Source organism: Nyctereutes procyonoides, unplaced genomic scaffold (genome assembly GCF_905146905.1).
Source record: "Nyctereutes procyonoides isolate TBG_1078 unplaced genomic scaffold, NYPRO_anot_genome, whole genome shotgun sequence".
NCBI lineage: Eukaryota > Metazoa > Chordata > Mammalia > Carnivora > Canidae > Nyctereutes > Nyctereutes procyonoides.
This window is the reverse complement of record NW_026575046.1, coordinates 1,607,836-1,633,497: the sequence shown is the minus strand read 5'-3', so window position 1 is coordinate 1,633,497 and position 25,662 is coordinate 1,607,836. Positions and strand designations below refer to the sequence as shown.

The 25,662-nt window shown below is 53.9% G+C and overlaps 1 protein-coding gene across 1 annotated transcript in view; it reads left to right on the top strand.

Moving 5' to 3' along the window:
- The window catches only part of MYO10 (myosin X), a 192,970-nt gene that overhangs the window by 36,600 nt on the left and 130,708 nt on the right, over positions 1-25,662 (top strand). Inside the window, exon 2 of the mRNA XM_055325849.1 lies at positions 237-335. Coding sequence (XP_055181824.1) covers positions 237-335 — 99 coding nt within the window. The remainder of the gene's footprint in view (positions 1-236; positions 336-25,662) is intronic.

Below are 25,662 nucleotides of genomic sequence, written 5' to 3'. Positions count from 1 at the left end.
GAGGTCGTCTGCGACCCCGCTCTCAGGTGGGGGGGGCACAGGCTCGCCTCCCCCGGGGCCCTCCGTCGGCCTTCCCCGAGTGGCTCCTGTCGGAGCAAATTACTGGCTTTTTAAAGAGTGTGTTTGGGGGGGTTTTCCCCTTAAAGGAATGGAGCGGCCCGTAATTTGGAGAGCGGTGATTGGCCATGGAACGCAATGCAAACTCCCCGTTAAATCGTCTTTTTTTCTGTTCGCAGGGGGCGCGGGTCTGGCTGAGAGAAAACGGGCAGCACTTCCCGAGTACCGTGAGCTCCTGCGCCGAGGGCGTCGTGGTCTTCCGGACGGACTACGGCCAGGTGAGCCTGCAGCCCCGCGCACCTGCGCCGGGGCACCCGCTCCGGGGCACCTACGCCCCCCCGCAGCCCCCCCCCCGGCGCCTTAGCATTTTTTCCTGGGGGAGAACCAGATCCCGAGAAGACTGTGTCATGTACACCTCCAGGGGTGGAGACCCCATGAGATTCTCCAAACGGATCGGACCAAGTGTTCTGAGCAGCGCGGGGCAGAGGGGCCACGCGGGGCCGCTTCCCTCCTGGGGATCTCGGCAAACACACCCCAATGTGTGGGGCGCACGCGTGTCCAGGAGGACCTCACAATTGCTGCTCTTTGTGAATTGGGCTCCGTTCCGCTTAACATCTGCAGTCTCCCGGCGCGGGGACGGCGTGGGCGGGGGTCCCTGTGAGAGCCAGGTCCGCGGGCCCCCTAGCCGGGCTGTGTGTCTGCCCAGTTGGTCAAATGAGGAGGCTCCTTTGGCAGGGGGATAATCCCCTGGTTCTGGATCCCAGTTCTTTATTTTTTTTTTTAAGACCTTATTCATGAGGCAGAGATGCAGGCAGAGGGAGAAGCAGGCTCCCTGCAGGGACCCGAAGCAGGACTCGATCCCAGGACCCCGGGGTCACGCCCTGGGCCGAAGGCGGACGCTCCACCGCGGAGCCACCCAGGTGCCCCCTGGCTCCCGGTTCCTTAGTGTGCCATAAAAGCTGTGTCACTGAAAATCAAAAAGGTGGATCCAGAAACTAGCTCACTGGTTACATTTGGGCGCTTGTCAGAGGAGGCGGCGTCTCCCTTAGATTAAGGCAGCTGATTTTAATGTCACAAACGGGTCCGTTTTTCAGAGGCACGTAGCAACACTTAAGACCCAAAGAGAGGCGATGTCACACGCCCGGATTCAAAGCTCAGGGTCTCCGAACCTGCAGGTTTTGCTGAGAACAGAACCTCCTGGGCGGGTGTCGCGCAGCGTAAGGCACAGGTGCTCCCTGGCTATCAGGCCTCAGCACAGGGCGCCCACTGGGCACCTTTCTCGTTTCTGGGCTCGGTAGACAGCGACGCCCCTGGGCTGCCTGGACCATGCGGTAATCGTCTTTCTCGGGCCTCGCTCAGCATCACAACCTCTGGTTCCGTCCACGTTGTTGCAAATGGCAAGATCGCTCCTCTCTGGCGGCCGGGCCGAGCTCATCGTGCGCACAGCGCAGCGTCTTTCTCCGTCTGCCCGCGGAGAGCGCGGCTCCTGCGCCCGTCTGGCTCTCGTGGACTCTGCCGCTGCGAACACTGGGGTGCAGGTGCCCCTTCGGGTCACTGCTTCTGTATCTTTGGGGTAAATCCCTAGTAGTGCAGTTGCTGGGCCCTGCAGTTGCAGGAAAACAGTTTTTAAACAATGGACCCGACTTGTTATGACTTCTGTTCCCGAAAATGTTGTGCCATAGATTTTCAGCGGACTTTCCTTTTTTTTATTGACTTGTTTTTTAATCCCAAAGATAATTCTTTTTAACTTTCCCTCCATCTCTTTAAAAAAAATACGGTAAGAACGCATGACCTGAAACTTAACCCTTTGTAAGTGTCTATGTGAGTAGCCTTAAGTATCCTCATACTGCCGTCCGAGGGACCTCTAGACATTTTTCTTTTCTTCTTTTCTTTTTTTAGTTTTTCATCTTGTGATCCTGAGACTCTCAACCTACCAAACAGTTCCCCATATCTCCTCCCACCAGTTCTTGGTAACCACTTTTCTACGCTCTGATTTTGATTACTTTAGGTACTTTGTGTGCAAGGGAGGGATCACTCACACAGTAGCTGTCCTTCTTTAGTGGTTGGCTTATTTCACTTGACCTAGCGTCCTTGAGGTGTTTTTTTTTTCATTTTTATCTTTTTTAAGAATTTATTTATCCATGAGAGACACACAGAGAGAGGCAGAGACCCAGGCAGAGGGAGAGGCAGGCTCCACGCAGCGAGCCCGATGCAGGACTCGATCCCAGGACCCTGGGGTCACGCCCTGGGCCCAAGGCAGATGCTCAACCGCTGAGCCACCCAGGGGCCCCTGTCCTTGAGGTTCTAAGATGCTTTCCATTCTGATCTCACGACGCTTTGCCCAGCAGAGGCTAATGTGGCAGCACCAGCCCTTGGGTGCTACTGTGTAGGACACGGGGTCTGGACCCTATGCCACGTGAAGCCATTTCCGGCCCCAGCTAACCAACGGCTCCGTGCACAGAGGTGGAGCAGGGTGGCCAGGCCCGGCAGTTGTGCTCGCTGTGGACAGCACGTGGGGATTGCGGGCTGACAGTCAACCGACCCAGAATGACCTGCACTGGAACGTGAAGCCAGGCCTCCACTGTGACCTCTCCCCTTCCAGCGGTCACCGAATACTTGGTCTTGGGTTGTCCACGCTGTCATCCTGCGTATGATGAGCTTGGAGATTTGTGTGGGAATTATAGGGCTGACGGTACAGGAGGAGTGAGACAAGACGGAAAGACTTGGAGTCAGATTTGGCTCAAGAACTGACGGTGGCGGGGGGACTCGAGTGTCCTTCCTCCTTGACCTTCCTCATCTTCTCACATCACACGCTCACTGCGGAGCCGCGGGGGGCGTTCACCGAGGAGTAGGGGAAGCTCGGGTGCTGGTCCGCAGGACAGGAGCAGCTACTCTGTAACGGGGCAGCAGCAGATTGTAGAAGGAATCGGGGTCAAGGATACCGGAGCATGGCCTTGTCCTCATTAAGCCTGTCTATGGCGGCTCTTCAAGGTCTCCTTTGAACTCCGTTTATTAAAGAGCATAAAGAAATCCGTGTGGGAAAGGAGGGGGGGAGTGAAGAGATATTGTTTAATGGGTACAGTTTGGGGACATTTCTGGAGGTGGACGGTGGTGATGGTTGCAGGACAGTGTCCATGTGCTTTAATGCCACTGAACTACATGCTTAAAGTGGCACTTTTTTTTACCTTTTGTACATTTTACTATGATAAAAAAAATCAGTGTTTGAGGTCACATGATAACTGGTAAAAGCTGTCAAACGGGTATTTTTTTTTTTTGCATTTAAAAAAATAATTCAAGGGACACCCTGGGGGGTTCAGTCATGATCTACGGCGTCCTGGGTTTGAGCCCACGTCGGGCTCTGTGCTCAGTGCGGGGCCTGCATCTCCCTCTCCCTCTCCCTCTGCCTGCCGCTCCCCCTGCTTGTGCGCACAGGCTCTCTGTGTCACATAAAATCTAAAAATAAAAAAAAATTAAAACTCTGGTGACGTTTTTGTTAGGGAAAAGTGACCTCTCAAAGAAACAGAAAAGCTCATGAAACTGTTAGTTTGCCCCCATTTGAGAGCTGCACGCCCCTAACGTCACATGAAGCCCTGGGGTCGGTCTCCTTCAGGTGCGGATTCGGATTGGCGGGTCTGGGGTGGGGCCTGCGAGTCTGCATTTCCCACGCGCCCCCCCCCCCACCCCGGAGAGGTCGGAGCCACATCTGGGGCGCGAGGGTGGAGAGGATGCCTGGGAAGCGCCTCGGGTGGTGGTGCCCACAGTAAGAGCCGAGGCCCCCCAGGACCCCCGGGACCCCCGGGACCCCCGGTCGCAGGGCTGTGGAGGACGCAGAGGTGGGAGGAGGGCCGTGGTGACGCTAGAGCCTTCCCCGGCCCTCCGAAGCCCTCCGGCCTCCGGCCCTGTGCCCCCTTCCTGCACCCGCCCTCCCGAGCGCACCCGGGGGCCGCCGCCTGCAGCCGAAGGACGCCCCGTGAGCAGAAAGCAGCATCGACGTCCCGTTTCGGGCTGGACGCCAAGCAGGGCCGTGTGTAACTCAAATCCTAACGCGGGACCTCAGGGACGCCGGGTAGGCAGGACACAAGTGTGTGTTTTTTGTGAGAGCACCGGAGGGCGCGTTCTCCGATTTCACTCCGGCTCTGAGAATTTTGCGTGTGCACTCAGCTGGGTTGGGGCCTTTTTTTTTTTTTTTTTTTTTTTTTTTTTGCCAGGAGATAGTTTTACTGTGAACTTAAAACTCCATTCCGCGCTAAAATTCAAACTACCGTAGGTTGGTCCGGGGAATAGAGGACCGAAACGTTCCCGTTTGATTTACAACTTGTGCTCTGCTCGCCGTGGAGTATTTGCAGATGGAAAAAGAAGTGTGCAAGAGACACGCTAACACACTTTGTTGAAGACTTGGCGGCCTGCGGAGGACACAGCTCCTGGGCGGGTCCGCGCGTGCCCCGCAAGTTAGTAGGAGACCCGTGTTGTTTTATTGCGCTTCGCTTTACGGAGCTTTGCAGACACTGCCTTTTGTTTGGTTGGTTTTTGCTTTTTTTTTTTTTACAAGAGTTGAAGGTTTGTGACGGGCCTGCTGGAACAAGACGTCGGTGACGTTGTTCCGACAGCATTTGCTCACTTTGTGTCTCTGTGTCACATGCTGGTAATTCTTGCAGTATTTTCAACTTTTTCATTTTATTTGTTAGGGTGATCGGTGATTATGACTCCTTTGAAAGCTCAGATGGCTGTTAGCCTTTTTTATTTTTTATTTATTTATTTTTTTTAATTTTTTTTAAATTTTTATTTATTTATGATAGTCACACACAGAGAGAGAGAGGCAGAGACACAGGCAGAGGGAGAAGCAGGCTCCATGCACCGGGAGCCCGACGTGGGATTCGATCCCGGGCCTCCAGGATCGCGCCCTGGGCCAAAGGCAGGCGCCAAACCGCTGCGCCACCCAGGGATCCCGCTGTTAGCCTTTTTTAGCATTATTTTTTAATCAAGGTACTTGCATCGATTTTTTTTTTAGGTATTATTGTTGCACATTTAATAGATGGCAGTGCAAATGTGACTTTTAGATGCACTGGGAAAACCGAAAAAATTCATCTGAGTTGCTTGATTGCAAGGGTGTGCAACAGAAGCTGCAGCTTTTCCGAGGTGCACCACCTGTGCGTGGGCGTCTCTTGGGCACTAAGCTGCAGACCCACGTTGGAGGAGCACCACCGCTCTGCAGGGCACGGTGTGGCTAGGGGAGCGAGCCCTGGGAGTGGAAGACGGGTCCCACGTGAGAACAGAAGTGCAAGATTGGTCTTTTCCGGAACATTCCCGAGGTGCTCGGGCAGTCACGATGGCCCCCGTTGGGAGCCTTGTAAATTGAGTCGTAAGTTCTAAATCAGATTTTTCACGTTGAGAGTGAGCTCTTCTCTTTTCTGAGAGGAGCTTCATTGGATTGCTTGGAGACAGCTTACAGTGGTATCGACTCACCTGTGTTTTAGGGGGTAGTTGGTCAACTTGGCCCAGTAAACTTTTTTTTTAATGTTTTATTTATTTATTCATGAGAGACACACAGAGAGAGGCAGAGACACGGGTGGAGGGAGAAGGAGGCTCCATGCAGGGAGCCTGACGTGGGACTCGATCCGGGGACCCCAGGACCAAGTCCTGGGCCCAAGGCAGGCACCAAACCACTGAGCCACCCAGGGATCCCCTGGCCCAGTAAACTTAAGGCAGTTACCCTCTGCAGGGATTCTGTAGGGTTTTGCTTGTTTGTTTGCATGATCTCTCTATGGGGTCTTGAGAAATATTCTCCTGGCTGGGGATTTAATCACCCCAGTTACAAGTACATGCCCTCCTCCTCGCCCTTCTCTGTTTATTTGCTTGCAAAACAAGTGTGATTAGATTTGGGTTTAAAAGTTACTGTTAAAAAAAGTTACTGTTCTCATTTGGTCGATTCACGAGGAGGCCACTGATTGCTGCTACCGTCAGGCGTCCCCACGCGGCGGGCGAGGCAGGCACCCTCCAGCCCGGCAGGGGACACGCGGCTTCCTGACAGCCACCCCTCCCGGCTCCAACCTTTATGGTTTGACCTTCCAGGGCTGACTTGTTGGGATTAATAGCGTGGGTCCAATTTTGTGAAACTTGAGAATGGATTAGTAGTGATTTGTTGTTGTTGTTGTTGCATTTTGGGGTCATTTTCTCACACTTTCTACACTGCCCGGATGTATTTCTTCGCGGCTTTGCCTTCTCTTTGTGTCCCCCCCCGCCCCCGTGCCGTTCTGTGTCCCTGGCATGTTGTGGGTCGGTCACCGCCACGTGTGTGTCCCCGGGGCTGCCGTGGGCGGCGGGTGCTCTGTGGGCTCGCTCCCGGGCATCGGCTTGGCCCCGCTGTTAGCGGGAAGTGGTGGCTCTGAGCTACTTGATCGGACTTTTTTGTCTGAAAGGAAGCTGGGGCGCAGCGGGCCCCGCGGGCTCGGGAGTGGGCCGTGTCGGGGTTCCACGCCTGCACGCCAGGTCCTGGGGAGACGGGTGTCCCCGCCAGCGCTCCGGGTACGCGGGTCCCCGGGCCCTCGCGGGGTGGGAGGGCCGGGGGAGACCAGCAGGGAGAGACCTTCAGTTTAGGAAGGTGGGGACAGCACTCCCGGAGCCCAGCAGCGTCCCCAGGGCGCCGAGTCTCAGGGCCAGGCTCCAGGACGATAGGACACCTGCTCCCGCACAGCTGGCCTGGACGTAATTCCCTGGCCTTTGGGGTGTGTTTTCTTTTTCTTCTTTTCTTTCTTTATTTATTCATGAGAAACAGAGAGAGAGAGAGACTGGGGCAGAGACACAGGCAGAGGGAGAAGCAGGCTCCATGCAGGGAGCCGGACGTGGGACTCGATCCGGGGGCCCGGGGTCACGCCCTGGGCCGAAGGCGGTGCTAAACCGCTGAGCCACCAGGCTGCCCCGTGTTGTTTTTTCTAGCACATTCTCAGTTTTTTAATTTCCTTTTTTGTAAAGATTAACGTTCTCATTAATGCACATGATTGGGGGCAAATCTTAGTCGTTTAGTCTTCAGAACAAAACAGCCACGGGGTATTTATACTTTCGCCCCCCCCCAAACGCCTCGGGCCACAGGCGTCCCTCCAACGGCAACGCTGCCCCAGCCGAGTGACTGCGGGCCTGCGTGCACCTGCCACCTGCGCGACTGCCACCTCTCTAGGCGTCCAGCGCTTGCTCCCACAGTTCTAGATGGTTCCGCCCACGAACATGCCCCAGACCCCCCGCGGGGCCTGTGTTAGCTTACTGATGCGTCTAGGACTTCAAGACAGAGTGAAAGGTTGTGTTTTCCATGTGGCGGGGAGGAGCCACCCGGGAGTTTTCCGCGGCCACTGGAGAGGCCGGGCCTGCCCCGAGCCCACCTGGCTCCCCCCGGGCCGGGGCCCTTGTGTGTGCGCGTCTGCCCACGGCTGTGACGGGTCGTGACATTTGCATCCTTTTTGGGGTTTCCGTTTTCTCCGGGTGCCTGGACGATTTGCTGTGCTGGGTCTCTGCGACGAACGTCCGGGTCTGAGTCGAAAGAGAAATGAATGGATATACAGGGGTTTTTTTGTTGTTGTTTTGTTTTGATTTTGTTTTCGTGGAACTGGAGTTTGGGTTTTCCTGCATCATCCTGTGTGTGTGTGTGTGTGTGTGTGTGTGTGTGTGTGTGTGTGTGTTGTAAATACACATAACATGAAATTGACCATTTTAACTATTTTTAAGTCTGTAGTTTAGTGGCATCATTCACTACGTTAACTACGTGTGAGGTTACCACCCGTGGATGGTGCTGCCCGGTTCCTTCCCTTCTCAAACGGCAGGTGTCCACACACTCATCCTAAAGTAAGGGGACAGAGCGTCACACTGGTGACAAGTGACGGAGGATTTTGAAAAATCAGACACGTTGGCTTGTTTGGTGGAAGCGCCAGCTCGGGTCCATCTGTGGCTCCCGGAAGCCCCTGTGATCACAGCACAGCAGCTGCATTAGTCAGCCCTGAGCTGGGAAACTCGGCTTTTCCCACATTTTGCTGTTTTATCCTGGAAATACCCGTCTCTGAGTTCCTGAACACCCGTCCGCGGGGTTTCTTAGAATTCTGTGTCCCAGAGACTGAACACCACTGGGATTTCCAGGCTTGCTTTGGAGACCAGTTGGTCCAAAGTGCTTGGTTTTGAGTTAGAGGATGTTTTCATGCTCTGAAAGCCACGTGGGTCTTACTCTCTAGACCTCTTCCAGGAATTTGGTTTGGCATCGTGTGGCTCAAAGATGGAAAGTCAGATGTTTCCATTAATTTTCAATCTGGGACTACGGGGGAAGAAAAAATTTAAAAAGTCTGCTTGCCCCTTAGTGCACCTCGCTCCAGAAAGACAACGTGCGTCTCTGCAGCGCGGGCGCGTGGTAGATTTTGCTCGCTAGTGTACACTTTTGCGTTTTGGAACCTGAGATGGTCGTTCCGGACACTCGGACGTGTACCCGGGGCCGGGAGATGCGTTCTGAGGGCCGTGGGTGTTGCCGACCTCAGCCTGCAGAGAGTGTGCACCGCTCCCGTGCACCCACCGGTAAGACGGAGGACCTGCTCCCTGGGGCCTCGCCCCCTGCACCCGGACAGGACCTGCTCCCTGGGGCCTGCCCCCCCTGCACCCGGACAGGACCTGCTCCCTGGGGCCCACCCCCCTGCACCCGGACAGGGCCTGCTCCCTGGGGCCGCCCCCCCTGCACCCGGACAGGACCTGCTCTCTGGGGCCCGCCCCCCTGCACCCGGACAGGACCTGCTCCCTGGGGCCCGCTCCCCTGCACCCGGAGGCGAATCCAGCTGAGGTGGACCTAGAATCCAGTTTACTTCTGACTCTTTGAGACCGCGGCTTCTTCCATAGCCCCTTTGGACTGAACAGCAGGGCCACACCTCGGCCGGGCCCACCCCTGGCCCAGTAGACAGCTGGCCAGGGGACTGGGTGCTGTTGGCCCCGATTTATTTACCAGCCCCAGCGAGGCTTCCAGCTCAACACACTCTCCGCCTGTGAACGCTTCTGCAGGAGAAAGCACGGAGCTGCGCCGTGGGTCCTGACCTTCTGGCCTGCCCTCCTGTGGGGGCCACATTGTTGGCCTTTGCCTGTCCTCCCCGTGGGCATCCCTCAACTGTGGCCCCTTGGTCCTCGGCATTGAGCCGCCTCTTCCCGCCCTTAGGCTTCGTCTCTACCCACGCCCGCCTCTGTGGGCCCGCGTCTCGCCCATCTTCAGTAGACTCGGGGATTCCAGGCTCCGCTTGCAGGTGGCACCCTGAGCCCGCGCCGTCCCCAGGGCGGGTGTACCGTCCTACACAGCTGGGAGAGAAGGCTTGCGATTTTGTGCCTTTGATCCCGTCGTTACGTCCGGGCTTGAGGTTAGCTTAGCAAATGGAGCCGTGCATACTTCGCGGTAAGCAGGGTGCGATCTTGCATTCTTGCTTCCCGTGAATGCTGCAAATCGTCAGCTGATTAATCTTGTGTGCGGAGCTCAGACGAGGTCGCAATTTATGACTGGGAGATGTAAATAGAAAACAGGAAGTCAAAGCTAGATTTTTTTTTTTAATTTTGGAGGCTTAAATCAATCCTGTGTATCATGAGTATCGTTTTATGAAAAATGTACGTAGAGATCTTGTTTGGGAACAAAACGATTCACAAATTATCTACAGGAATCAGACATGGCACCACGTAGTGCCGGGTGTAATTTCAGTAGAAAAAGCAGAGGCGGTTTGTTAAAACGAAGCCAGGTGGTTGTCTGTTTGGGACTGAGTTGCATTCCACTCCCCAAATCCATTTACAGGCCTGTTACTTGGAACCAGTTTTCCCAAAGACTCCGTGATCGACATGGGGGTTGAGTGCCTGATGGTGCACGGAGCCCGGTGCCTGCAGTGCGCCGAGATGTGGGGCCACGCAGAAGCCCGCCGTGGCCCGATCCCCACGGAAGCGTGTTTGCAGCGTTCCAGCCCAGGGGCTGTGTGCGGGGGTCAGGGCCTCACGTTCTTTCCGTGATCAGCCCCTGGCGAGTGGCGGGAAAGGAGGCGCCTCACGTCTGGGCCGTGTCCGCAGTGGGGTTGGCATGAGGGACGGGCACGCTGCTTCTGACGCGTCCTTGTCGACCCTGGCTGCCTCCCCTGACGCCCGGGAAGCCCTTGGCCCTGCCCCTCAGCCCTGCCCCTCGGCCACGGCGTCCGGATCCCGGATGGGACTCGGGCCCAGCTACGTTTCTAAAAAGCTTCCCGGGTGCTGGGGCTAACATGCCGCCGGGGTCAGAGCTGCTTCGTAGACTCAATGAGCGACTCAAAATATTAAAAATTGTTTAAAAAGGGGGTACCTGGGGGACTCAGGTGGTGATGTGGCCGCCTCTTGATTTTGGCTCAGGTCGTGGTCTTGGGGTCCTGGGATCGAGCCCCGAGTTGGGCTCCACAGTCAGCGGGGATCTGCCTGAGATCCTCGCCCTCTGCTTTTCGTCGGTGGTTCTCTGAAACGTCTCTCGTGTCCGCGTACATCTGCTTAAAGCTCCCTTGCTCGTGGGTGCACACTCTCTCAAATAAACCTTCTTAAACATTTGTTTAAAAAAGCACACCTTTTGCTGCGGCGCCTGGGTGGCTCAGTCGGTTAAGAGTCGGACTCTTGATTTCCGCTCAGGTGTGATCTCAGGCCCTGGGATCGAGCCCTGTGTCGGGCTCGTGCAGGGTGTGCAGTCTGCCCCTCCTTGATTGCACATGCTCTCTCTCTGGAAAATAAAAATACTAAAAAATCCACAGCCTTTTGAAAATGCTAGTTAGTAAAAAAAAAAAAGAGAGAATATGCTAGTAACCTGTGATTGCTCAGCCTTGGTTTTTCCCACATGCAACTTGGTTCCTGAGCTTCTTTTCCTTGGCGGTTCTCTGAAACGTCTGTCGTGTCCACGTTATATTTGCTTACAGCCCCTTCTGTTTGTCCACCTTTTCTCCCTTTGGGGAGAACCCACCGGCCCTTGCTCTTCCCACCTTTCTCTCAGCCTCTCCCGTTGGACCCTCCATTAGGGTGGGGCTTTCAACGTCCCAAACTCATGAGCCACGTTCCTCCGTGTGCGGGTCTCTGACGAGCTGCTTCCTGATCTTTAAGGCCCTTGTTAACCACGTGGGCTCCTTGCCCCCCCACCCCCCGACCTGCTGAGCTCCCTTCTGTGAAGATGGCCCTGGGATCTGTGTCTCAGTAAGGTCCCCACCTGATTTGATTGGCCTCGACATGAGAGCACATTGACTCGTGGGCCCGTCGATGTGAGATAAATTGGAGAGGCCTTGTCCTCGCCCTTCTGACCTGGTCTCACTTGCTGTCTGCTTCCAGCTGGGCCGCCCCCTGCCCTGTGGGGTCGGGGACTCCGGGGAGGGGCCGGCCCTCCTGATGGCGTGAACCTCATCTTCCCCTTCTCCCTCACACACGGTCCCCCCTGCCTTCTGCTTCTGTGTCTGGAACGGAGCCCAGTGTTTGCGGTCCTCTCCCTCCAGCTGCAGATACTGGGAAGGTTCTTCTGATTTGTCAGTGGAGAAATCCCAATGGTAAAGCAGCTTCCTGAAATCCCCTAATCAAGTTTGTGCACAGAGACCCTCAGCAATGGTCTTTGAGTTCAAACAATTAAATTAGGTTGTATTGGTTTTGTTTTTTGTATTTATTTATTTATTTATTTATTTATTTATTTATTTATTATTTATATTTTGTTTGGTTTGGTTGTATTGGTTTCTGAGGAAAACCATGCCTGTTCCTCTTTCAAGAGAGAGAGGGCAAGGGCCTGGGTGGCGGTGGGTGAAGGCGGTCTCCCCTGGAAGGGGCTCCTTTCCCCCATTTCTCCAGCAGTGCACCTGCCGTCATGCCCGGAAAGACCCCACCTGGGCTGGATGGGGTGGGGGGACAAGGAAAGAAGGGATGGGGAGATCCCAAGCAGCTGCCCCACATTCGGGGGAAGGGGGGCTTTTGCCCAGCGGAGACCTATGGTAGTAACTTCCACGTAAGGAGGGGCTGTTTCCTAAAACAGCAGTGAGAGTGTGAGCTTCCAGCTTCCGCTTCAGGCCCATCGCGCTGCCCTCCAGAGGTGAGAGGTCCGACTCCGCGCGCTCCTGAGGGGTCTTGCCGGCGGGGGGACAGCCGTGCCCTTTCTCAGGTACTGGGAATGTTCGGTATGTCCTTGTGGTCCGCCGAGCTGTGTGTTTTACTTCGTGCCAAGTAAACCTGAGTTTTTAAAAATAACCCCAGCCTGTGCGAAGGCAGCTGTTTGTGTTGAAATCCAGCTGTCAACACGCGGCGGACCTCAGAGCCGATGTCGTGACTGCAGCGGTGAGCGGCACGGCCCGTGTCTCCCGCCTGGGTGCGAACGGCCTGCAAGCTAAGAGGGGCTTTGACATTTTTCTAATGTTTGGAAACCCCAAAGGAAGAGTATTTTATGGCACGTGAAAATGGCGTGAAATTCAAATACGATGGAGCTGTACGGACTGCGTTGACTTACCAGGTAGGCCTGCCTCCCCAGGACGCTGCCATGGGACGGGACGGGGCGAGAAGCCGGTCGTATTCGCCCTCTGGCCCTTTACAGAAGACGTTTGCCGGCCCCCTTCTAAGGGACCGTTTTCCCCGGTGACTCCTGCTGGGTATTGAGTGCCAAGGGACCCTCTCGGTTCCCAGCCCCGGCTGGTGGGGTGTGCATGGGACTCACTTGAGGGGCTGCCCGCTGAGATTCCAGGGCCCCCACCCATGCCCGGGGGGGCGGGCTCTGTGGGACGGGGCCTAGGAACCCGGATTTGCAACCAGCCAGCAGGACACTGCGTGCTGTGAGCCCCGAGATCCATTAGTGATCAAGTGTCGTGGGGTGGAAATGCCTTGCCCAAGGGGGTAGAGGGCATCGTGACAAAACCCGTATTTGCTGCTGCCTGTGGGGCGGGGGCTCTGGGACCTGAACAGCCCCGGAACATCAGACCGTACCTGCCCCCCTCCCCACCGGGGGCTCGTGAAGCCACCGGGTCCTGCCTCCCCGCAGGGCTTCTGGCTCAGCGAGCCTCGAGGGGGGGCTGGGAATCGGCGTTTCTGACGAGCTCCCAGGTGCTGCTGGCGCTGCTCGTCCGGGGCCCCACTTAGAGAACTGGTCTGTAGGGCTTGTCGGGGCTGTGTGTACACGCTGTTGGGTTTTTTTTTTTAAATCCGTGTTCTAAATAAAAGCATCTAATACACAGTCTTCTCCCCAAAACATGTTGTTTAAAAGCACAGATGGTCACTCACACAGCCCAAGTACCTTTTTCGGCTGCGGCCTCCATAAAGGAATCCGTGAAAGGTGTCTTGTCAAAACACAAGACGAGCTTAGTTTTAAATACCGACACCTGTCAATGGTTCAGTCTGTGCGCGGCTATTTTGGGGTAGAAGGGGGAGCGGTGGCGGGAGAGCCGCCCCCGGGCGCGGCGTAAATAAGAAAGGCCGAGTGTCGTGGGTTAATTATACCCCAGCACGTGTCCACGGAAGGTACCTCCTGGCAGTTCTGCAGAAAATGAGGGGCTTGTGCTCAGAGGCGACTTTCGGGAGTTACTCCGCAAGTTTTGACACCTGATGCCTGTTTTAATTTTGAAGAACAGTTCACTTGTCAGCCTGCCCTCGGCTGTGCCGGGCAAAGCAGAGCCCGCGTTCGCTACGTGAGGGGCCAGGGCAGGAGGGACAGTGATTCTGGGTTTGGAAGCTGTGGTTAGAACCAAGCTTTTGATAGTCGGCTCTATTTAACGTCCTAATAATCCCACTGTCCACGGCGCCCTGGCCTAGGGAACACGGGGCCGGGGACCAGGGGGGGGACCGGGACTAGGATAAGGCCAGCCTGGTGTGTAGGGTGCGAAACGTAAAGAAGGGCTCGGTCAGGGCCATGCTGCGGGTGCATGACCCCCCACCGGGGTCGGTCTCTAAACGGTTTTGCCCTGGCCCTCGCCCAGCCCTGGCCGGAAGCCGGGCTCCCTAGGACCAGAGGCCCCCTGTAGACCCAGGCTCCCCTCTCCCCTTTCCTTTGCTGGCGTGACTCCGTCTGAACGGTCCTACTTTGATGTGTTTCACTCTCCGTGTCCGTCCGTCTTAGGGAACGGGTTTAAAATCAAATGACTTCAGCGCCCACTGCAGTTGTGTGATAGGATGATAGGGTGGATATTTGCAATATCCACATGAATTTTTGAAAGGGGGAAAAACCCGCCCCCAAAGGATTTCCTAGATGAAGACTGCATAGCAGGCGTGTGCGGTCTCCCCTAAGACTACAGCGTGGCCGTCGCACACGCAGCAGCACGTGGGCTCTATCGAAGCTCCAAGTGCATGGCTTCATCTCAGAGGCTCAGGCTGGTCTTTGATCTGGCTCCTCTTCAGGTATTTGAATAGTTCTCGTAATGATTTTTAAGTGACTTAATGGTATTTTTAAGCCTCGCACGGACAGTGAGTAGCCGGCCCTTGAGGTCTCAAGTGTTTCTGGAATGCCCTTCTGTTCTGAAATGCATCCACCTTCCTGCCGTGCCGGAGGTCTCAGGGCCGCTCGAGCATCTGCTTTCGTTCTTGCAAAGGCAGCTGATGACAGATGTTTGCAGGATGACGCTGAGAAACCTCCGCTCCCGTGACAATGGGCTGGAGCATATGCTGTCCCAATCCGGAAGCTTTTGTGACAAAGGACTCCGAAGGGATCAGGCCTCTGGGGAATGTTGCCCGCAGGCCTTTGTAAAGGGCAGAGCCGGTCCCATTAACTAATTTCCCTCCCTGAGCAGCAATAAACCAGGGAGGTGAAGATAGCAGGTTCTTCAACTTTAGCATTTTTTTTTCTGATTTTTAAAAAATGCTCATGATTAAAATTTGAAGGTGGTTCATTTTTAACAGGCTTTATGTGTCGCCCCTACCCCCATCCACACCCCCTTCCTCAAAAGGACTTGCCTTGGCAAACAGTACGGGGGCCTCGTGAACATTAGATGGCAGCACCCGGATCCCCAAACCTGCTTTGGGGGGCTCCTATTTGGGACCTTCTCTGCACCCGTGTAGAGACGTACATAGGCTGGAGAAAAGAATCCCCGCGTGTTGAGGAAAGTCATATACTCCGAAGGATCGTTACTGGCTCGCTTGCTGTCCTCCACGGAGATTTTGCACTTGTTCCTTTTAGCTAAAGGAGCAAGAGCAACTGTAGCCGCAGGTTAGCACCTAGAGCAAGGGACGGTTAGTTAATGACCCCCGTCCTGCTTTTCCTCCCAGCAGCTGAGTTGCGGTATGAGTCGCACCCCGAACCATCCACCCGTTTGGAGGGTACTGTTCGGTGGCTTCCGTTACACCCGCAGAGCTGTGCAGCCATCGCCACGGCCCGCTGTGGAACGTTCCGATTACCCCCCCAAAAGTGGCTGTGCGCCCCCTCCCCAAGGCTCCACCCCTAGGCGGCTGCTTGCTGTCCCTGGGGATCCCTGCGGAATCACACAACAGGGAATCCTCGGTGACGACTTCGTGCGCTCGGCGTGTGTTCAGCGCCGTGGCCCGTGCCAGCCCTCCGCTCGTCTTCACTGCGGGGTGACACCCCGCGGTACGCGTGTGTCACGTTTCACGGAACAGGAATAGCCCTTGAAAACTAAGCAGAAGAGACCAACACAAAAGAGAGGACAGCCAGCCTTGTAAAGCCACCTTTCATACGGTTTATAATGGGTCACGCTTGTGACGTTTCCATGAGTAAGGACGACGTGTTGGCCCGTGAGCTTGGGGTCAGAATATGTAAAAGCGGTGACATAAGTCTTCTAGGCATTAAAAAAAAAAAGGTTGGGACTTCCTGTCTGATGCTATTTCGAGTAACAGTCTCCTATCTGAAAATAGGTGGTGTTTCTCCAAAGTTGCAGGTGGGATTGAAAGCTCCCTGAGGCCTCGAGAAACGGGTTCTACAGACGCAGCCCGGGAAGTGGGCTACGAAGCTGGGGGGAGGTCGTGGGTTCCTTGAAGCGGATGGGATGCTTGCGTAGATGGTGCGACTACCTGTCCTTCCCCACGGGGGAGCCGGTGGCCCAGGGAGGGCCGCGCTGACCTCAGAGCTCCAAGGACAGCAGAGCGGCCGACGACTCCGCCTCTGGGAGAAATAGTTGGCCTCCCACCGCCTGGAAAAGGAGTAACGCTGTGGATCCTGGAGCCAAGGATTGCCGGGGTCTTCCCCCTCTTCTTCGGTCTAAGCAGGCGACCATGGTCGCGAGTATCTCCTTGTACGGGTGCGGCGGCGGTTGGCCTCCCAACCCGAGGCGCAGGTGAGAGTCACTCCGGACCGCGTGGACATCTGGCGATGCCACAGAAGCGGGGCAGTTTTTAAAGAGACAAGATATACCCTTAAGAGGTCACCGTTGGCGCTGAGTGTTCTCTAGTGGAAGGCCGAGATTCCCTAAGTGGGGTGAACAGCCCTGGCCCCCCGCGGGGGCAGGTTACCGCCGATCCTTGGCTCCTCTCGATGACTGTGCGGCGGAGGCTTTGGGGGAATTCCTGGAGGAGATGCCAGGGAGGCCCGCCGGGGCCTGGCGGGGAGCAGGGCTGCGCGCGTCTCGTCATTTTGTCGGGTCATTTTGTGTGTGAGTGGCTTGGCCTAGAGGCTTCCATCCAAGTCACATGAGGGCAGAAGCAGAAGCACCGGGGCCTCATTTGGTCCTGCGCGGCCGCCTCCTGCGGGCGGGTGACGGGGACAAGCCAGGCCGGCCTGCAGCCTGATAGGAAGGACCCGGAGCAGGTGAGGCCAGGCGGCGAGCGACTCGTGGCCGGGACTCCCAAAACCTTCTAAGAGATCCCATCAAGGTCAAAAGCCAGGGGCAAAACGGCGAGTTCCTTTTGGGCACCTGCTGTCCACCCTCGTGGACCCACGCACTTAGGATAAAACTGAAAAGGAGACGCAATGAAGGAGTTGATTTCAGGTCCAGGGAGAGGGGAGCTGTGTCTCTACACCCAATTTCAGGTCCAGGGAGAGGGGAGCTGTGTCTCTACACCCAGGATTAAGCCCCCGTTCGTGATCGTTCACAGCACATGTGTGACCTCGAGGCTGCACTTTCTGTTACTTCGTGACTTTAGCTTACGCCTTTTGAACGTGGTTGGTTGTTTAAGACTCGGTTGTGATAGGGCCCGCTCACCCGTCTGCAAGTCCTGCGCCCTCCACCCACCCTAACCAGTGATGACCGAGTCTTCTCTGATTTCATCAACCTGATGAACCAGTAATATCATGTGTTTTGTCTGTTGGTACTTCTGTTTTTTTTTTTTTTTTCTACGTTTACATTATTTGGTTGGGTCTTCCCAATGCACCCAATTCAGCAAATAAGAGAGAAATTGCACTCGCTAGTTGTGCAAATCTGAAGAGTCTCCGAGGGTCCCTGCCTCGAGGGTCCCCGCCTCTCATCCCTGTGAGCGCTGAAATGCGCTGCGGACGTGCTGCACGAGCCTGGCATTTATAGAATTCCCGGTGGTGTGTATTTTCAATGGATTGATCCCATTTTGATCCTATAACAAATAGGACTTCAAATCTCCAATTTCTGAAAAGTCCTTTGTAAAGATCTGCTTGTTACAACTTCTCTGTCGCATAGACGGAAGCCATCTGGGGAGGCCGCAGTCCCTGGGATCTGACTTCCCGGGGGTAAAACAAAGCTAGGCGGCCGGGGGTGAGATTCTGGGTTTATGTACAACTTTTTCTTCAAAAGTGTGAAACCGCACAGGGGGGAGAAAAGGGTCCCGGAAAGTAACAGCTGCTTTCTCATTCTCCCCTTGCAAGACTTCCAGTTGGGAAACGTAAAATCGACCCCAAGGCAGATGAAAGCTTTCATGCTGGCTACTATTTTAGTTAATTAAAAGCCATTCTGGGGCCCCAGAGTGGCTCAATGATTGAGCATCTGCCTTTGGCCCAGGGCGTGACCCCGGGGTCCTGGGATTGAGTCCCGCGTCGGGCTCCCCGCATGGAGCCTGTTTCTCCCTCTGCCTGGGTCTCTGCCTCTCTCTGTGTGTCTCTCATGAATAAGTAAATAAAAATCTTTTTAAAAAAATTCTTACTCGCCTAAAAGCATTCCTCTTCATCTTACAGAAATTCCAGGCTCGAATTAGCCGTGAGGACCAGACTTAGTACGCAGTCCAGAGGGTCCTCCTCTCGGTCACTTTGTGAGAAGAAGGTGTAAGCCGCGGGGCGCTGGGTGCCTTCGTCTTGCTGCTCCGCGAGACCGCAGACACGGCTTTTGTTTTTAGGTGAAGGCAGATGTGCGAGCCTGCCGTCCTAATTTCTCCTGCGTGCTTGGCGTATAGTTTTTTTTAGCTGCTTGGGGATGTTGGGAAGATTTCAGACCACGTTGTGGGAGAACAAAGTTGGTGGCGTGTTCTTTTTCACCGCTAAGTTGACTAACCCGAGTATTTTGTGAACGAGTGTCCTCTGAAATAAGTACATTTGTTTCACAACATTTGGATGTTTCTCTAAATTTGTTGTTGATCTGGGTCTTTGGAGTGTTTTGTTTTTACTTAGCCAGATGTTTAACTTATGTCTGAATCCTGCAACTGTGATTTGGCTTCAGCACACATAGGAAGAGAGTGTCAGACCCTGAAATATTTTGGTGTTAATGTATTATGGAATAGTTTCCCCTCCCAACCATAAAACCCTGCAATAATCTCTAAATGGGGGACACATGGGTGGCTCCGTGGTTCAGCATCTGCCTTTGGCCCAGGGGGTGTGATCCCAGAGTCCTGGGATCGAGTCCCGCATCGGGCTCCCTGCATGGAGCCTGCTTCTCCCTCTGCCTGGGTCTCTGCCTCTCTGCGTCTCTCATGAGTAAGTAAATGAAATTTATGTTTAAAAACAAAAAACAAAATTTCTAAATGTATCTTCCTAACTAATGTGACTTTTTTTTTTTTTTTGGTGCTAACTGTGCTTTTATAGTCTGCCTTTTATTCTAGTGGCATAAAGACCATGGTTAATACAGATTTAGTCATACCTGCAGAGAGAGAGAGGCAGAGACACAGGCAGAGGGAGAAGCAGGCTCCATGCACCGGGAGCCCGATGTGGGATTCGATCCCGGGTCTCCAGGATCGCGCCCTGGGTCAAAGGCAGGCGCCAAACCGCTGCGCCACCCAGGGATCCCCCATACCTGACTTTTATGTGAATCTATCACTCAAGATGATGCCTAGGAGCTGTCTTTTGAGTGTATTTTTAGTCACCTTTGGAAAAGCCATTACGTTTAAAAAAAAAAAAAAAAAAAAAAAAAAACCAAAAACCACACACACACCAGGTGGGGCAGGGGATGAAATGACTGATGGCCGGCAGCAGATTAGGCTGTAGCAATCAATAGATGCGTACAGCAGGCAGATTAGGGGCTGCGGCTATTTCTCACTTATCCAAATGACAGGAGAAAAATGCTTTAAACGTAATTCAGGTAAAGACTGTCAGGACTGCTTTTCTAGTTCCTATTATTTTAATCATCCTGAGTGATACTTGTTTTTCCAAATGTAGCTGAAAATACCCCCAAGGAATGCTGACGCCCTAGGCACAGCTCAAGGGGAGGCGTCGTCGATACCCTCTAGGACTTCTGTTTAAGCACCGTGGCCTCGTATGGCAGTTGGCTCCAGTAACGGTGGTGATGCTGCCCGTGTAGACACCAGCCTCTCGGGTTGTGTGGCGGAGGGACCGGCCCTTCTCTCGGTGGCTGGTGGGAGTCAGCCCCAGGTGTGTCACTAGTGGTAGTGTCAGCTACGAGGGCTTCCCAAAGGCTTGACGCGTTCTAAATGATGTTGGGAGCAGTAGGCGGGGGCTTTGGCCGAGTCCAGTTTGGGAAAAGCTCCGTTATTTCTCAGAAATTAAGGGCACACATTGAATCTTCATTTCTACAGTAAAGAAATGCCTCTTTGCTTAATAATATTCCCCAGCAGCAAGAGAAGCCATGGGGCAAATTAATGCCCATTAACAGGCCTTCATTTTAAGAAATGCTGACTCAGATGTTGTGTGTGTGTGTGTGTGTGTTTCTTTCTTTTTTTTTCTTTTATGGTTGCCACTTTCATTTGGGTGCTTATCAGCATGAATCACCTAATAGCAGTCTTGTCTTTAGGATAGGAGTCCTCTACAAGTACCGTTTGGGTGTTTTCCTATTTAAAAAAAAAAAACAAAAAACTTTAGAAGTGTGTTTGATTATTGTCTTTTTCTTGGCCTCTGCGTTCCGTGAGGGTGGAGGCCGTGTTAACTTTGTTCCTCTGTGTCCCCCCAGCACCTCCCAGGATCTCGCCACCTAATAGGCGTTCAGGAAATACTGAGTGGCTGAGGGAATGAAGACGGGCTGTGTCCTAGGCTGCATGCATTTCCTATCCTATCACAGCAGAAGGGACTCAGCCGTGTGGAGGGCAGTGATTTATCTTAAGTGGCCTGAAGAGGGGCATCTCAGAGATTAAATAGGACTCTGGTGACAAAGACAGCAGGACCCCAGCTCTCACCGCCGCCGACGGAGTAACTTTGGACAATTGCATAACGTGAACCATCCGTTGTCTCACCTGTGACGTGGCGATGGCGATACTCACCGTTCAGGGTTTGAAGAGGGGGGTACTCGTGGTTAGTGATCTGTCGGCATCGTGTCTATTAGCACCTGTCATGCATTAGGAAGTGTCGTCCCAAGGCTGGCCCTGTTGCATAAGCATCTTCCCCACCTCTCAGTCCCAGCTGGCGGGTTACCAAGCTGTCTGGCCATCCAGCTTCTCGTCCTGTTTTAGCTACTCTGACAGCAAAGAAGTGAGATGATGGTCGGCGTTGGCAGGTGGGGGTGAGACCTCTGCTCTTTCAGCATGACCAAAATCCAGAAGAATTTTCTACGGTCATGGACTCTCTGGAGCCCGGTGTTCGCCTTCGTGTTTGGGTGTGGGAAGGGAGGAAGAAAAGGGATCTGGGAGGTTCTAGAACAAACCGTCTCACACCCAGCAGTGACTGTCGCCCTTCAGCGCTTTCGTGATGGTTTTCGGTGTTGCGAAAAGCTTGGTGTGAACAACCACCCAAATCCTCTTTGGTTTCATGACACTTAAACATAGTAATGTCATAATTAGTTTCTCCAGGAGCTTGTGTTTCCGTTTGGCCTTGTTTTACTTTGAAAACAAATCACCAGTCCAGTCCACACACGGTTTGCCATAGTCCGTCTGTTTTTGGTGTTTCTCATCAACCCGGCTGCCGTGGCGACGGGATGGTGGTTCCCAGGCCTTGGGACGCCGGCATCCAGAGATTCTAGACCAGCACCATTACCCCGTCTCTTATATGGTCAGGTAAGGGCATTGGGATAACTCTTGCCAGTATTTTAAATCTAAAACACATTTTTTTTTAAAAGTGGGCTCTTTTCTGGGTGTGGACCTGAACACAGGGCTTGAACTCACGACCCTAAGATCGACTCCTGAGCTGAAGTCAGGAGTCAGGCCTCACAATTTTAACACATCGAGAGTGGGGAAGATGTAATCTCAGAATAAAGGACAATTGTTTAAAGGGAAGAAATCAAGCTTTATGAAAACCTGCTTCCATTGTCTTCAATTTCTCACTTGGCTACTGAAAATCTGCAGCCCCAGGTACAAATTTGGAAGTCCCGGGGCACCTGGGTGGCTCATTGGGTTGATCGTCTGCCTCTTGATCTCAGAATCTAAGTTCAAGCCCCGTGTTGGGCTCCATGCTGGGCACGGAGCCTACTTAAAAAAATATTAAGAAAATTAAGAAAAAAAAATTGGAAGTTCCTACTACAGTTGAATTCAACAATGGGAATCATTTCCTAACAGAAGATGCAGTCCCTGCTCCGGCTTATACCTCCTGGACCTGGTCTTCGGGAGAAAGCTGGGTCTGGAGTTGGCCTTTTAAATTACTCTCGTTCCTGTTGTTTAAAGATGAGGTTTGATTATTTTTATATGTCTAGTTAAGGCTTCAGTTATATGTTTTGGTGGGATCATTAACACAGTTATATTCCAAAAAAATACGTATCTGGAATCCCTCTGCTTCAGACAAGATCTTACTGGAAAGCCTACGGGTTGTACAGACTGCATAAGGAGGGGTGCGCCGAAGTGGCCCCTCCAGTTCTTAGCTGGGGTTTCCGTGAACCTCGGAGTTTTGCAGACCTTGATTGAAGGAGCGGGTGGACGTAGCACGCGTTCTTGATGTTGCCGTGATCTTCACCTAACCTCACAGTCGCGTGGACCCAGTTTGAAGGACAAAAATTAGAATACACAGTAGAACTTAGAATTAGTGGTCGGCTATAGGTTCTTTTGCTTCTCAAAAAAACACCCAGACATTCAGTTTCGTGGATTAACCTAGTGAAAAGATCAACTGAGGTTTTCTTGCTTTTTTTTTGTATTATTAAAGATTTTATTTATTCATGAGAGACAGAGAGAGGCAGAGACACAGGCAGAGGGAGAAGCAGGCTCTCCGCATGGAGGTTGGTGTGGGACTCGATCCCGGGACCCTGGGGTCACATCGTGGGCCAAAGGCAAACCACTGAGCCCCCAGAGACCCCTGGGCTTGGTCTTTAAACAGTCCCCTTATCATAATTCTTTTTCTAACTGTGTATTTGTCCTTTTTGATTGTGGTTATAGAGAAAGTGAGGAGCCCATTAGGCCGGTTTCTGGAGAAAGTGTAGCGGGTCCGTCGTGGCCCCTTGGACATCCCCTTTATTTTCAGGCGTCACTGTTGTCTGCTCCCCTCACCTCACCTCGGGGTGCACCTCGGGGCGCACAGAAGGGAAAGGTCTGTGTGAAGGTGTGACGTGGGCCCGACCGCGTGGAATGCCGCTCCCGTGCGGTTTGTGAGGAGCTCGGGCCCAGCTGGTCGACCTTGAGTCAGAGCAGGCATTCTGTCATCAAAAAGAAGTGGCTAAAATTGTTTGGAAGCCAACTGCTTCCGGGTAGTAGGATTTGAAGGAGACGCGGGGGAAGATAAGACGGAGAAAGGCCCAGAGCTCCCCAGGCCTGCTGAGGGGAGGGGGCGGTGGGGAGGAAGGGAGTGTTCTCGGCCAGGTGTCCGGGGGGTGGCTTAGGAAGGCCCACTTTCCCCCTCTTGTGCGTCTGTCGTTCTTGTGTGTTGGGATAGAGTGCTGCAAAGCACCGTGGGTTTGTATTTGAAGCTCTTATGTAACCCTGTAATTATTATTTATTGGTGTCCTCGCTCAGCCTGCCCAGCCTAACCTGTGCAAACCAGTTTTGAGGCTATTAACGAATTCAGGAGACCTACCAGCTTTTTGGTTGAGCATTAACATCCTGGTTTTCGTGTCGGCACTTTTCACCTCCTTTAAAAAACAAAATCTGCCTGTGATTTTACCCATCGCCGTGTGTCTGGTGCGTCAGACGAGAGTCCAGGTGCTTAGCATGGAGGCAGGTTGAAAACACTGCTCGTTTTAATTTGATGTGTGGCGATGGGCCGGCAAGGGTGACTTTCCAAAATACCTAAAAAGCCAAAAAATATTTAAAAAGTTAGATAAGGGAGTTTTTAGGACCTTATGCAAACAGATGAGACACCAGGTCTTGAGCCCCGGGAGCATCACACGCACCAGCGGCGCCCAGGCCTGCGCTTCCACCACAGCCCAGCGTGTCTGCGGCAGGCCCTTTGGCAAGGACTGTGTGGACCTGATTTTCTCATTATGCATTTAGGATTAGAAGAGCCCCCACCCGAGCCCAGGGGCAGGCAGGCCACACAGATCCAGATCGCCGCTCGCTGGTTAGCAGTGCTCGGAACGGCAGGCCTGGGCGTCTGCTCGTATCACCGAAGTATCGGGGCTGCCGTGGGAGGTGGCTTCCCTGGTGGCCGTGGCTGCCCGCCGCCTGGGGCCCTGTGCCTGTCGTAGGGCATCTCCTGAGGGTGGCCTCAGGGTCACGGCCCGGGTGCCCCGTCCCTCTCTGGGGTGTCTCTGTTCCTTGTCTCGGCGGTCTCCCTCCGCCCGGGCCCTGGCACCTGCCAGGTGTGGAGTCAGCACGTGCCGAGCAAGGGGGCTTCAGGCGACAGGCGGCCCGTCTCCGTCACACCTCGGAACAGGCCGCAGTCATCGAAGCGGCGACAGGTGTGCGGACAGGTTGCCTCGAAGCGGCGACAGGTGTGCGGACAGGTTTCCCAAGGTGCACGTTACGGGTGAGGGGCTCCGTGCTGGGCGGCGGATGCTGAGGGCCTGGTCCCTCGGAAACCAGGGACATGCTCGCCCGCCGCGAACAGCACCCCCTCCCAAGAAAAGACGAGGCTCACGGCTTCCGAGATGGGGGGCTCTTCGTGTCTGTACAGATCCCGCGCTGACATGTGCCTGAGCAGCTAAAGCAAAACCACCACCGAGGCCTCTGAGGGGCCCGAGCCTGGAACAATGAGACGGGGACGGAGAGAGCACGGGCCTTGTCATCAGACACACGGAGAGGCTGGTTAGTGGAAACCAGTCTTCAAGAAGAGCGGGCATGGAAGTCACGCCTAGTGCTGGAGGGTTCCAGTGCGACGTGCTATGTGGGCGCCCCGGGTCCTCCCGGCGGCCCCCTGCCACCGCGGCTCCCCCGCTCGGAGGGCTGTGCGGCTCCCCTGACGTAGCTGTGCCTTCTACCTTGGAGAAGGTGCGAAGATCCACACTCTTCAAATGGGAACTGGCCTCCGGCTCTGCTGTTCCAGGCTCGCCCAGGCATAATTTTTTTTTAAATTTTTATTTATTCATGATAGTCACAGAGAGAAAGAGAGAGAGAGAGGCAGAGACACAGGCAGAGGGAGAAGCAGGCTCCATGCACCGGGAGCCCGACGTGGGATTCGATCCCAGGTCTCCAGGATCGCGCCCTGGGCCAAAGGCAGGCGCCAAACCGCTGCGCCACCCAGGGATCCCCTCGCCCAGGCATAATTTAAAAGGTATTTGGAGGGGGCACCCCCCCCCGGGGGACTCAGCAGGTGAGCGTGTGCCTTCAGGGCAGGGTGTGACCTCGGGGTCCCAGGATCGAGTCCCGCATCAGGCTCCCTGCAGGGATCCTGCTTCTCCCTCTGCCTGGGTCTCTGCCTCTCTCTTTGTCTCTCATGAATAAATAAATAAAATCTTAAAAAAAAAAAAAGGGGACCTGGAGAGAGGCAAAGTTCGGTGTTAGTACAAGGTAAAGACATTTTAAGCTGTTTTTCGAAAATCCGGAAAACCCATCTGACTACTGGGTCCTAGCCTGCTTCCCAGAATTGTTTGCATTGTTAATAAATTTGTCCTGACCTTTTGTACAGAAATACTGTCTCCATTTTAATAGGCTTAGCTCGACCCACACAATGATCACCTGTAATATCTCAGTGCCTCTGACACACGGTGAAAAGACTTCCAGCTGAATTCACTTGAAAACGGGCATTGTTTCTGAATGGACTTTTCTCTGAGTCTGTCTTCGGGGTTATGTGAGCAGCTTCTACACCTTTTAAGTCTCTTCTATTTCCTCAGATACCCTTCCCTGTGTTGAATCTTGTTTTCTGCCCCCATACATTCTTTTTAATTCTATTTGTACCAGCAGGCATTTTTTTTAACAGAATAAAAATCTTTATTTTTAATTTTTTACATTTGTTTCTATTTAAATTCGACTTGTCACCATATAGTATAACCCCCAGTGCTCATCCCATCAAGTGCCCCCTCGGTGCCTGTCGCCCAGTCACCCCAGCCCCCCGCCCGCCTCCCCTTCTGCAGCCCTTTG